We start from the raw sequence: 14665 nt of genomic DNA on the forward strand, positions 1-14665 counted from the left end.
TGGACACCTTAGAAGTGATCTGAAATGAAACAAAACTGTTGTCTTCTTCAATAGGACCATCAAGACTATTAAGGAAAAGTTAAGCACCTATATGGCTTGTGAAGACATCTACTGAAGACTCAGAAGACTAATTTAAAGAAAGTGAAGGTAAGCCAAGTCACTGAATAAAATGACAGCAAAGAAGGAAGTAGTTTTCCAAAGGAGGAGCTGATCTTCCAAGTGACCAAAAGTGAAGTTTGTATACACATATCTATTATTGATAGATTGAGACTGCAAGCACTAAAAGATATAAAAACACTATTAATCAATTAAGTCTGGCTTGCAACAAAACCAAAGTGCCACAAAAGGAAGAGGAAAATCTAGGAAAATTGCCCACATTTCCTATCACAACCTAGAAAAGTCTCATACTTTTTCCATAATCTAACCGTTTTTAAAATGACATTTCAAAGAGCAAAAAAAAAGTTAATTTCCAGCCTTTATTTCAATATAAGACCACACACCAAGTCAGTTTCTCTAGCAATGAATGACTTTGTTGCCTCAAAAGACAATGAATCTTTTTAGACCTAAATATTCATTTAGAAGGTATTGAAAAACTTGGTTAATTGCATGGAAACAGTATGCACATATTACCAATTAAAAAAACCTTCTACTTATTTTCTGTAATAGTCTTCTGATATTTTACTAAGGCACTATGGCAACTGTGCTTATTATGTAGCCCATAGAGTCAGACTCTTGGTACAAACCCCATGCCCTACCTAATCCAACTACCCATGACCATCCCGTGAATGAAAAAATTACACCAAAAATAGCAACTGAATAGCAATTTGGTGAAGAATTAACAAAAAATATATTACCTATAGGCAAAAAAGTCCAATTCTTAGTTTTAAAATATGTACTTCCCACCTGACTTTGGGCAAGTCAGTATTAGTTCCTCAGTTTCCTCTTTGCAAAATGGAGCAGGGGAAGTGAAATCTGTTTCTGTACAGCAAGGTAACTGATTGAACTCATTAAGATTTGTAAAGCACTTAGACTCCCTCATATGAGTACTGTTTTAGATGTGTAAATACGTTGTATCATAAAAAGGGAGGTTGAATTATGCAGATTTCCAAATTATAACAAGCTATGTGTAAAAATACACAACAAAGTTCTTTCAAACGAAGGTTATGACAATCACATTATGATACTGGAGCAAATGGCAGAATGAGGACAATGCTGACATGCAATCATGTCAAAGACAACGTCTTTGACAGTAAAGTCAGTAAAACTGAAGAGAAACAAGGTTTGAAAGACAGCAGGAAAGTCAAAATAACATTATTTAATCCTGAATTTGATACATTCAGTTTTAGGATACTGGTCAACAGAAACAAAATATAGCTATAGACAGTAATAAAATAGTTATAGAAGATTTAATTTCCCTGTATAAAGCTGAACAAAAGGCAAAGTCTAGAGAAAGCAACTACCACACTTTGGAATATTAAATCACAGTACATCTACTTTTAGAGAAAAAAGTGAGATTATTGTAAATTATACAATAACTATAATACACTTGGCTCAAAAATTTACTATCACTGAAGAATTAAATAACAACAGCTATATTTTGAAGTTCAACATACTGTAAGTAAGAATAGAAGTAATAAATAGATTAAAAGTGAAAGACTTATCAACAGCCATTACCACCAAGGACCAAGTAAGGAGTGAGAAATACAAAGAGATTTATAGAAGTAAAACTCACAATAAACTCCTTAAAAAGAATGTAGATTATTTATAGGAAAGGTGGGGGTGGATGGGACAATTTATTTAACTAGAGAGTCTCAAATTATTCTCCCTTACCAAAAATTCTTTTCACACCACAGAGATTGCAAACAAAAGCAGCTAAAGAGGTATTTCAAGTACAACTGTTATGATGTGCATAAATAACTAGAAAGTTGTGAGGAAGTTTAAACATTATCAGCAAAAATTTCAAATAATACAATTCCATGGAACAGCAGAAATGAAAGAAAATTAGCAGACTTGCCAAATGATTAAGCTGTCAAAGGAGCACTTATACAAGATAAACACACTGCAGAGCAGCTAAATCATTTATTTGCATTAATTATTCACAACAGATATGGAAGAACAGGTTCCCAGATCTAGTCTTTAAAGGTGAAATAAAATTGTCAGTTTAAATAGAGGGGACTCTGGTAATGAAAAGGCAAATAGTTAACAGGAGGTTATACAGTCTAACATTTAAAGAAACTTAAATGGCAAACCTCAGCGTATCCTGACACCAATAGAAACGGAGGCTTAGGCTCCACCTATTACTTCATCTGATGTCCACAGAGTATAAATGTCTGTTCAGTCCTGAGAAAGAGGAAAAGCCCAAAGGCTATTGCAGCATAATAATTCTGGAGTATAGCTTTGTGAATTTGTGAGTCACCAGTGCCTATCATCTGGCAGATAGGTAAGAATCCGTTAACATTGTCTGAATCTGTCTCTTCCTAGAAGAAAATCCACTCTTAAATTTCTGAAAACTTTTCCCCATCTTGTTCATAGTAATTCCTAAAATGCTTTAGAGTAATTATCATAATTATGAAAAATGGCAGAGGGGTAATGCAGTTCACACTGATTGGTATCAATAACTTTTTTCAAGTCCTTCGAACATAGAGCTATTATGAAGATTAAACAGTTACGGAGCAAGAGACTGCAAACTAAAGATGAACTTGGAATGAACAGTTCATTTTTAGAACAGCTGTCTATTGCCAAGTAATTTCAAACTCTTACTCATACTAACCCTTAAATCAGAGTGGAGGACCCATGTCTTACAAGCCATGACAAAAATAAGTCTTAGTTATTTTTCTTTACATTATTGAGTAATGCTAACTGTGCACATTAACATCTGACACAAAGCTATTTCCAAAGCCTCTTGGCCCTAGGAAAGGTAAAAGGTTCCCTATTCCTGTCTTCTTTGTATCACTTACAGAGAACTAATCCAATGTAGGTCAGTGCTCAACTCCAGTGCACAGTACACACGGCTTTCCAGTTAATCTAAACCCACTACACAGACTATTAGGAAGTCAAGAGAGTTTTACACCTTCCTAGCCACTAAGAATAAATAAATAAATGACAACATCCCAGTGAAACTTGGGTAAAATTCTTTAACTAAGGGAAAGTAATTTCAAAACTCAGTTGAGACCATGACATAATCCAACTTCCAAATAACTATACTTGTACACAAAGCTGTTCTCCCTTTTGGCCATGCATCAGCACTTCTTAGTGTCAGAATCACCACACTCTTTCATACAGTTCAGCTCATATAGTCCACCCAATAGAGCTCAGTTGGCTAGACTAAATATACCTGCTCTATGACCCATTATCTTCACTCGGAGCTACCTTATTTCTCACGAAACACACAGAAAATTGCTAAAATAATTAGCAAGGTACAAAAATCATCTTAGTAGTGGATAAGAGTTTCATATTTTGCCCCCAAACCAAGCCTTTTATGAAAAAACTTCAAAAGCTTTATTGTTTGATTCAAAGGAATCTATATTCAGATCAAATTTGACTGTTCAGGTTTACTTTCACATGAACTTTTCTTCATGAAAACCTAATTTAATGGAGGTGATCAGCTTATTAGCCCTATTAGTAAACTTGTGATATTTAGTATCTTCAGTCCTTCGCTTCCACACTGCCAGCTAAGTCTTAACTTTAAATAGCTTTTATATAATTAATAGTAATACACAGTTTTTCCTTCTACTATACACAAGAACAATATTTAGAATGTACTTACCATATACTGATGGGAAAAGATTCAGTCAGACTAGCCAGACTTAAAAAGAGGGAGGGGATGGAAAAATCATAGTAGAGGAGTCAAAGTGTCTGACTTCAGAAGGAATTTCAGTATTTCATTATTTTTAAGAAAAGTTAGTGAAATAGAAAACGAATGGAAAATGAAAAAAGATGCCAGTGTACCAGTGGTTTCAACCTCCAATCTAGAAATATGGTAGAAATTATCCACATACTACTCTATTTTCCAAAGAAGTCGTGTATGAAGACAGAGGGAGAAAGAAATGTAAATATAAAGCCACTAAAATACACTTCTGTTTTTTGTTTTCTGTGTACAACAAAGTTAAGGGCAAAATGTTATCAGTCTCATGTTTGAATAGTTTGTCCCTATTTATGTCAAGGCACTAACATTATTTAAATGAGGCTTTCTGTATTTAATAGTGCAGTTTGTCCAACATATCCTTCGCTTGTCAGAGATAAATAGAATGCTGTGTTCCAGCACAAGAGAAAGCAAATCTGTTACTGCCACGTTCTGGCTGCAGTCTATGTTTCTGAAGAGATACCAGCTATAAAAAGAAGTACACCTATTGTTTCTACCAGGTTTTTCACACTATGTTGCTGGTTTCTCAGTAGAGCAGATCTCTTGTGAAAGTGAGAAAGACCAAGTCTCTGAATAACACTGCTAAGAGACCAATTATTTTCTCATTTGCTTTGCAGCAGTCCTGAAATAGATTTTTTTAAGGCGGGGGGGGGGGAGAAAAACCAGATTTTTTTCTTAAAACTCTTTCACTTGGGCAACTTTATACAGAAGTTTAGCCTTGAACTGCAACACAATTTCAAAGAGAAGAACCCCTTCCTTTGTCATCAGCTCTATCAAAAAAAAAGAATGTAGACTCTAAGACAAAGAAAAGTTTATACTATTGGCTAAAGAAGATATAGTTTGGAAATTTCTGAATTTCTGGAGTGGTAGAAGGAATGTCCACAGCAAATATGACAAAGGTCATGTAGGTTAACCCACTATAATAAACGGCTAGTTTAGAATGCTGAAATACTTCGCCATTTGGTATAAGACAAAAAGAACTTACTGTGATGGGTCAGACTATAACACCCTTCTAGTCCAGTACTGTCATCTCTGGGTATCTGTTTCTAGTCACCAGTGGAATATAATAGCAAGGTTTAACTGTTGTAGGACAACTATTCTGACAGAACACTTTATTCCTCAACACTTCTGAAGTTTTATTTTATTCACATAGCATGTGAACATAGTTCCCTCTGGCTAAAGTATAAAATCCAAATAAAGAGTAGATCCTGAAATAAAGCTAGTAAGTCTACTCAAACCATGTAAAGCCTTCAACTATACCCTACTGTGTTATTACAGTTTTGTCAGCAATTTTTGCCAACAAATCCAGACTCCTGAAGGGACAGAAAAAAAGACAAGGGAAGCCTGGGCATGGAATCAGGTCCTGTAGTTACTGGCAAAATTGTAATAATCACCTGATGCATGAGACTAAAACAAGTGAACAAAGTGAAGTAGGAAGATAATGGTAAGTAGTTGATCAGTGAAAAGGGGACACTACTAATTTCAGAAAGTCAGTCTATTTTGACAATGTTAACATCTACTCATTTGTTCTAAAAGGAAAGTAAGGAATGTAGACTGCATAGTCTTCAGTCATACAGGAAAACTGAGAAGGCAGTGGCACATTTCCCATCTCTACACACACTTTGATACTCCACATTCAGAGGTCATCTGGGTTGTCTGGCTGCTGCTTCTTTCCCACACACAAGTCATGTTCATATTACCATAAATGTATTTATGCATTTTATTTATGATCATCCTAAAAGTCTTGTCAAACAGGATACCCAAAAAGATGGTGACAGACACCAATCCAACAAGTTATAACCAAAAGAACCAAAGGAAAAATCACAACGCTGAGGGCGTGCATATGCAGCTGGTGGATAATATGATGAGCTACTGAAGTCTGGCTGTCAAGCTAATACAAGACAAGCAGAGGGCTATTCAATCTAGATACCATTGAATTGCTAACCTCTTGGAGAATGGAGTTAACTGGTTCAGAAAAGCAGTCTAAGTGGTCTAAGAAAAAAGTACCATGTTATGTTAGGCCAAAGGTTGTCAGTAGAAATGATACAACATGCAACAAGATGATGAAAAAGACTACAAAGAAATCAGAGTACATTAAAGAAGAGTGGAAAAAAAAAGAGAATTCTAGTAGGAGAGAATAAAGGAAAAGCATTATGGGTGTCAACTGAACACTTCCTCCCAGGTCTCAGTCCTTCATAAGAATTTTAGTGGTGTCAACAGAAAAGGTATCAGCAAAAACACAAATTTCAAGAAGTTATAACCACAGGGATGTACAAAGCATGGGAAAGAAAGGAATGAAAGATGCCTCTCCTAGATAATATTTTTTATGCCCAGGCATGAGTATTGGTAAAGATATTGGTCAGCAGTCCAAGACAGCCGTTGGGAGATGCCAGAAAAAGGAGATGAAATATCAGAACTATGATGAAATATGAGAAATATGCTGAGAGCCTATCAACTCTGGGTCAAGAAGCTTGATGTGTATTCTTGGAAAGTGTAACTTAAAAGTTTGACTCTCCTTGCTTTGTACTGTTCCCAAGGCACCCATTATAAACTGTACTGCAGCAGAATAAATCTGTTCTTATATAACTATTTTAAACTATGAAAAACTGGTTGCCTTGAAATAATGCAAACATAAATAAAGGGTTGAAAGCAACTGAATAAGGACAACTTCAAAACAGAAACTTCAAGAAGTCACTGTCAGTGTATGAGACTTAGATGAACTGGAACCAGGCAAAAATTTCCAGTGTTACAATATAATTATGTTGGTTCAGGAGTTTTGATCTGTTGTGAGCTGACCTTATCTAGACACCAGGTGCCCACTCTATCACTTCCCTCCTCAGCTGGACAGAGGAAAGAAAAGCCTAGGAGTCAAGATAAAAGAAGGGAGAGATCACTAATTACCATCACAGGCAAAACAGACTCAACTTGGGAAAATTAATTTTACTACCAATCAGATCAGAGAAAGGTAATGACAAATAAAACCAAATCCTAAAACACCTTGCCCCACACCTCCCTGGTTCCAAACTGCAACTTCACTCCCAATTTTCTCTACCTCCTCCCCACCAGCAGCACAGGGGACGGGGAACACGGGTCGCAGTCAGTACCTCACACATTGTGTCTGCTGCTCCTTCCTCCTCAGAGGAAGGACTCCTCACACTCTGCCCCTGCTCCAGCATGGGCTCCTCTCCCCACAAGTCCTGCCAGGAATCTTTTCTACTGTGGGCTTTCCACAGGGGTCACAGCCTTCTTCAGGCAATCCTGTACTGTGGTGTGGAGGCCTCCAAGGCTCTGCAGGAAGATCTTTGCTGCCCTTGTTGAACTCCACGGGCTGCAGGGGCACAGCTGCCTCACCATGGGCTGAACCATGGGCTGCAGGGGAATCTCTGCTCCAGTGCCTGGACCACCTTCTCCCCCTCTGACCTTGCTGTCTGCACAGATGTTCCTCTCACATATTCTTTCTCCAGATGCAGTTGCTCAGCAAACTTTTTTCCCTTCTTAAATATGTCACCCCAGAGGCACTACCACTGTCACTGAAGGGCTCAGCCTTGGCCACTGAAGGGTCTGTCTGGGATCTGACACTGTTGGACATGGAGAGAACTTTCTAGCAGCTTCTCACAGAAGCCACCTGTGTAGAGCCCCTGTCCCCCTGCTATCAAAAACTTGCCATGCAATCCCACTACACGATCAGTCATAATTCCATCTTTAGGTCCTTAAGGCAGCTGTTGTTTTTCTGGGCTGGTCTTGCCTCTGTTCCTGACCCACAGGCAGAAAAACAAAGAGTGGTGAAGTATGGGGCATGGGCAGTACCATAGCAACAGTATTAAAATGAGGAAGAAAGTGAGTTTAAATACAAATAATTCCTTGGTTCAATGTCATGAATTTTCTTTGTATTCACTGATGTAGCTTCAGTTTATCAAAAGTAAAGAAAATCTATTTTTTCTGGTACTTGCTTATGTTTTATAGCATGTGAAAGTAACATGCAGAAGACATACAAGTCAGGAAATTTGATTTTTCACGTTAAGACTGATGCCAACACCTTGTGTGCTGTTTGCTGAGTTTCTCCCTTCATATACAGGATTGCAGCATAATCAGTAGAGGGTTTACTTTAGCAGAAATAACTATTCAGCAATAGCTCTTGATACACTTCAAGGCTAGATAACACAGTCGGAAGGTCAAGTTCTGACTTCTTGAAGCCTAATTTATTCAAGAGGCGACTAAAGTACTAGAGCTAGGAAATGGCCAAGCACTTTCTTCAATTGATGAAAAAGCTGAATTTTTTTCCAAAGGATTTCTGCCCACAGAAAAGGATTATGAGCAGAGTAGGGCACTAAACACTGCCAATTTCCTTGGTTACTGTATGAAGAATGTTAGATGTTCAAAGAAGGCAAGAAGAAACTGAAAAACATATCAAAGATCTGTTCAAGAACTGAAGACAGAGAGGAAACAGAGTGCAACGTTAATTGTGCCACTAAACCTTGTCAAACTATACAAAGGGCAAGTAATGACCAAGTGTATTAAACCACTGAGATTTTAAAAGACTTGTTAAAAAGCTATGTGTGCTTCCTCACACACACACACATACATCCCTACCTACCTTTCACGACAGCTATGCAGCAGTGCTACACATTTTAAATTCCAAGACCACTGATGATTTTGTGTACAAAATATCCTGTAAAATTTGAGCACTTGTAGACACTGGAATGTCATAGGACAGGAAAAAACCTCCCTCTCCCCGCCCACACCTGAACCATAGGGACTGCTAAAGTTAGTCCCATTTTGATTTCTTTTATACATGTGGGATCATTTTTATACACAATAAAAACAGTAGGAAGCTTTACTGGGTTTATGCTAGTTAAAGTAGGAAATATGACTGGTCAAGTGGTATATGATTGCTATATCAGAATCCATTTTTAGGTGCCTGCCTGAGTATAAAGAGCACATATTCAATGCAAAAATTGGTCTAGAACAAGTATTGTATGACAGAAGACTGAATTTTAGGCAGCTCATTAATCTTTTCATAGCTAACATGAAAGTTGTATGCTCCCTCAGACAAGTATCTGAGGTAGATACTTGTAAAGCTACTTTCACAAAGTTTTTCAGTATTAAGAGCAAGCAGGAATTTCAGATGTCCCAAAACAAAATGCAGCTATATTAGCACATGTTAGATACACAAAGCTGGTAAGACCTTTCTGTGAGCCTATTGACCAGCTTGGCCTTCTAGCAATTTTAAATATAAGCTTCTTTCAAAAAACACACTAACCTTCTCCTGAATTCAGTTTGGGTCTCTGCCCATTCCCATGTATATTCCCATCCTTCTCAGCCTTCCTCAGCTCTTGTCCTGGCTCAAAATCTTTTGTTCGTATCAAACTCTGCAGATACAGTAGTAGCACATACTGATGTTTTATCCTAGTAATTTATCTCTAAGACCTAATGCTATACTGAATTTCCAGTGAGGCTAATATTACTGCTTTACCATGGTTATCCCCTTTACTTCTTTCAGAACCCACAAAAATTCATTTAAAAAATATTCTATTTTGAATAAAAACTTGAAATATTTCACCTCAATCACCACAGGTTTGCTGACCATTACTCTTTAAGCCTTTAAAGCCCACTCTCTCCATCTCTCAGAAATCTCTCATCTTTCTTCAAAACTTCACAGGATGTATTATAGAAACAGTATTATAGAAACATTTTATTATTGTATTATAGACTCACAGAATGGCATGGGTTGGAAGGGATCTTAAAGATGATCTATTTCCAACCCCCCTGCCATGGGTGGGGACACCTTCCACAGATCACAGACCACATTGCTCAAAGCCCCATCCAACCTTGAATTACATTATTTATTATTGTGTTTCTTTTGTTTCTATTATTGTAGAAAAGACAAAAAGGGCACTGGAGTTGTTTATGCATCTTTAAATTACTATTTTTCAAACTGTCCTTACAAAGAGATGTTTCACACATGAATGCTTGGTCTGCCCCCAGATATTTTATAAAAGGTATCCATTTAATGACCCCATTATCATGTCACTTAAAGTGTCTTATGTAAAATTCCTGGATTAGCACATTGGCCTTTCATCTCAGGGAACCCAAATGCAAAACTGAAAAATTACTTTCATGCTCTTAGCTTTATAGACAGACATTACTAATTCTCGGTACAATTTGGCTTAAGTGACCATTTTTTCTTGTGAGAGGGATAAGTGTTGATTAAAGCATGTGATTTCAGGCCAGAAAAATAGATTGAATAAAGATGCAAGAGTATCTTGAAATTTGCATGCTTACAGCAGCCCTAGATTTGAGCAATCTAAATCATATCCTCATTTTCTAATCAATATTTCTTCCATTTAAAAGACACTACACAATCTCTTCAAGAATCACTGGAAATTATTCAGCTGCAATACATACTGCCTATGTACACAATGCTTCTTAACATCATCAGCCTGGTGTGCTATGAAGTTCCCAGCTGTTGTGGAAAAAACCTACAAGTCTCTCTGTTTCTACACCTTGCATCCAACAGCAGGTGCCCAAGACTTCTACTTATTATATAAAAAGTCCAGTAGAGTTGTGTTTATACTGAATAAATGATTGGTCTTTAACTGACTGTAAAACAGGGTCTTGAATTCATTATGATCTTTCAAATCTAATTTCTTAAAAACACTTTTAGAGGAGTACAAAGTTATTAATACAGAACATAAAGATATTTACTCTGAATTGGATTAATTATATGTCTAGTCTATACATGCTATAAATCTGGTTGCACTAGTACTCAATATACATAATTCCCCATGCTTATTAAGTATGTAATTTTCCTGTCTGTGCTAAAAGACCCCTTGGAACCTAAACAAGGCCTGGTAGCTTTAGCTAAAAATATATTACTGAAGAATGAAACACGCCAAATGTGAAAACTACTTCACATCAGATTTTAAAACAGAAAGTATGAAATAACTTTGGACAAAGTATATTAGACATTTGAAACGAAAATGAGAAAACCACGTGTTCAAGAAATTGGCCGAACAGCCAGATTAGCACATTGACAATGCAAAATTTTATATATTGTGAGGGAGAAGAAATACGGGGGGGAGGGGGGGAATATTTGCAATTTTTGCAGTACCATAATTAAATTAGACTTCTTACAAAATTACCACTCTGTGAATTTAAGAAATAATGATTGGGGAAGGTAGATACTCTAAAGTAATACTTCATGATATAATGTTTAAGTTTCTCTTGATTATGCAGAGTTAGTGTAACATTTCTACTTTTCCAAGTCCTTCTTGTGCTACAAGACATAGAAATTGCACCACTTTACGTCAAAGGTTATATCTAAGGTTCTAATGTCCACAAGAAACAAGAACAAATTTACACATGCACCTGAGTTACCCCTTACAAGCATGGCTCTTGTCTGCCTTCCCTTCCTGCAGTATTCCAGTTCTAGAAATTTGAATATTGCTACAGAAATAGCACAAGTACCTTCTAAATAGAAAGAAGAGATAATTTCAGGAGGAATTCTACATGAACAGATAAAACTATCACATGCATAAACAAGCCTATTAAATTTGGCATAGAGTGAGGACATATGCCTTCAAGAATTTTTTGCAACAGTAACCCAATAGCTACCTACCTAAGGCAACATCCTGTGCTGCTTCCTCCTACTACTTCCATTAATTTTATTTTGGGCTTCCAAAGTGCATAGATAAAGAGAAGTAAAGCCAGTAACTGTTGACAGCTAACTTGATAATAGCATGAAAAGAAAAAAAGAGAGAGAATGCACAGAAATTTATCTTACTCTGAATTTATCAAAAGAGAAGAACTCTTACATTTCCTCAGAGAATTATTCTTACCTCTCAACACCAAAAAAAAAAAAAAGAAAAGAATCCATTGAAATATAGAGTACAGTTAAAACTGAGTTTCCTAGCCTTCTGAACACTAGATTGAGCAAAGTTACACCTCTCCCCTCCCACACAGCACCAAGTACTGCTGTGTGCATACCAGAAGAGTCTAACACAACTACATGCTGCAAGAACAAAGACCTTCCTCTCCTAACATGCAAATAACAAAACCAGACAAAAATAAAATAACTATGACAACTGAAGATTTGAGATCTGAAGGGCTGTTGGGGGGAGGAAGAGAAGAGGATGGAACCCCAGGATTGAGAAGATGAGAGCTGAAAAGTTAAACCACAATTTTTAAAGGAATATTTTTGATAAGTGTAACAGAGATAACACTGTGTAAGAGCACATCTTGCACATATCAAAATCTGCAAGTTACTATACCAGAAAAGTAGTATGTTACCATGCTATTAGAACAGTAGTATAATCTAATCTGTACAAACCCCAATAAAACTGTATGTTCACAGGCTTCCCCTTCAACTCAAACAGTGAAATAATCTAAAAGAATACCACATATCCCAAATCAATGAAAGCTCTCTGTGTTCATATACTACTTTAGACCCACTGGACTTACGCCATAAGTATATACTGTGTTCTATGTAAATTGCTCATGAGAACCATTTAATACTGTAGTAATATTTCAATGAACTTTCATTTTTCATAATGCTGGTACCTTAAAAGCCTCTGAGTAACAGAAGAGTCTATTAAAAGTGAGTCAGGCATATTATGCAGCAATAAGGTTTTGAAAAATATCTACACATTTACAAAATAAATCGCACTAATTAATAACTTACAGTTTGTTTGAACTTCTTCTAAGTTAATATATCTGGCTCAGCAGACAATCACATTTCCATACTTCAATTCCACGTGGATTTTTAACTTTATAGACACCCCCATGCATAGAGTTAGCCTAAGCAATCCTACTGCACATAGATGTAATGATTTTGCATGGCTTCCACTTTTTATTAACACAATAAAAAAAAAAGGCAGGAACAGTGGCTATGGAGAAACACTGTACAGTGTCACCCTAATTCCCAAAATACCTGGCAACACTAATAAGGTGTTAGCCAGAAAAGGTAGGAAAAAGTATGTTGTGTTTAAAGGTGGTGCAAAACCTGTGGAAGCAGACTCCAGTAATCCTTCATTAGGAACAGTACCATAGCCTTCTACAGAGGCATGCCTTAATGTAATCATGACACTTTATGTTTTAAAACAACATTAATTTCTAAGAAAAATCGTTTCCTGTACAAAGTACAAAACTATAGTAACAGAGGAAAAAAGCACCAGTAAAAAAAATTCAATTATGTACACATAATATTTACGTATATAACGCAAACATATTTCACATAAAGAAATAAAAAAATCTACATTTATCAGAAAGGAAACATTCTTATTACACTAGAGAAATGACATAAAAAGTGAAAAAATAAATATAGCCATGTTTAAATGTTGTTACCAACTCATACTAACATCAGAACTACAAGACTGATTTAAATGCCATACCCTTTTCTGCAGAGTTATTGGCATAACTGCAGGCAATGTTACTCTTCTGGAAGACAAACTCATGCCTGCTTTTCACAGAACTCGCCAAACTTCATCCAGATGATAATATAAAGCAGAGCAAAGTAGTTAGCAATACTCCTTGAAGCCTAATTTCTCATAGCCTAAATATTGGAGAGTCAGCACAAAGAAAAGACAGGCTCCAGTAAATGTCACTCCATTTATGTGAATTCAGTCCTACTCAGAGCCAATGACAGGAGACACTGGGGTAGGGCAAACTAGAAATCAACCAACCAAAGAGCTTGAAAACTTGTCTTCTGTCCTTGGAAAGGCCCACGCTGATTATCTCTGGCTATAAAAATAAGCAGAACAACATGCATTTCAATCACTCAGAACTCTGTCTTCACTGTCAAAACAAAAAACAAATCATTAAAGACTGCATTCTAGCACTTCACACTGAGTGGTTACAGTCTCGGGGTTTTTTCCATGGCTTTTTCCAGCACACAAAACACACTTCAGCACTCCTGATCTTAAGGTTTCAGGAAAGCAGCTGAGCATAAGAATAGATGCAGTGAATCCACGGAATTCAATTTTCTGATTCCTAACTAATTGTATTCAAAGCAGAAGCAAAACACCCCTTTAAATAACACAATTTCTACTTTTGCAATGCAACAAAGGCCTGAAAATATGGCACATAAAATGTTACAAGTGAGTGAAATGAAGGCTGTTTTATGGACTCAAGTTTTTTATCACCCCCATTCACATAATTACTTTATGTATCAAATATCTGCATAGCAAATCTGTTTACATTAACATAGCTTGACTAAGGAAATCAGGGATTTTTCTTTCCTTCTTGATCAGAAAGGGTAACATTTTGCATTGCTTACATGATAAGGTAAGCTATAATCTTTTTTTTTTTTTTTTAAAGGTCTCATAATGTGTTTAATAGCAGAAAAACAGTTTTCTGCTTTTATGCAGCATGACTAAGCAGTAATCCTATTGTAAGCCAAATTATTAAACAGATGCAATACTGGATATTTCTTTTATAACTCTTGAACAAGCAGTTCTCCTCACAAACATGGTTCACCGTACCTGAAGACTCAGACATTCTGAAAAAATTATTTGTACTAAGGATTCATAACATCTCAAACAATAACATATCACATGTGCAGGCTCCTGTAGCTTCATAGGCAGTCACTGCAAGTATATCACTGAGCACACATCTGATGTATATGTCCTATAACTATTCAGAACTGACTTGCTAATCCATGCTAATTTCACTAGATCACATTTATAATGTGTTTCCCTCAGTAACTGGAAATCGGCACACTCTTTAGTAATCCCAAAATATCTAGAAAAAAATCACATCTCCAAGCCATAAGAAACTATATACTGGCAAATTAAAAATTAACAATTT

At 36.4% G+C, this 14665-nt stretch overlaps 1 protein-coding gene across 3 annotated transcripts in view; it reads right to left on the reverse strand.

Moving 5' to 3' along the window:
* GRB14 (growth factor receptor bound protein 14) overlaps positions 1-14665 on the reverse strand; it is a 61312-nt gene that overhangs the window by 31654 nt on the left and 14993 nt on the right. Inside the window, exon 1 of one of the 3 annotated variants that reach the window (XM_027911488.1) lies at positions 13252-13455. The exons of 1 other annotated variant lie outside the window; for it this stretch is intronic. In XM_027911488.1, coding sequence (XP_027767289.1) covers positions 13252-13314 — 63 coding nt within the window. In that variant the 5' untranslated portion in view covers positions 13315-13455. Of the gene's footprint in view, positions 1-13251; positions 13456-14665 lie in introns of those variants that run through there. One more of the 3 variants, XM_027911487.1, reaches the window with a different exon arrangement.

This window comes from Empidonax traillii, unplaced genomic scaffold (assembly GCF_003031625.1).
Source record: "Empidonax traillii isolate 1590-97213 ecotype Southwest subspecies unplaced genomic scaffold, ASM303162v1 scaffold33:size3420811, whole genome shotgun sequence".
In the NCBI taxonomy this organism is placed as follows: Eukaryota; Metazoa; Chordata; class Aves; order Passeriformes; family Tyrannidae; genus Empidonax; species Empidonax traillii.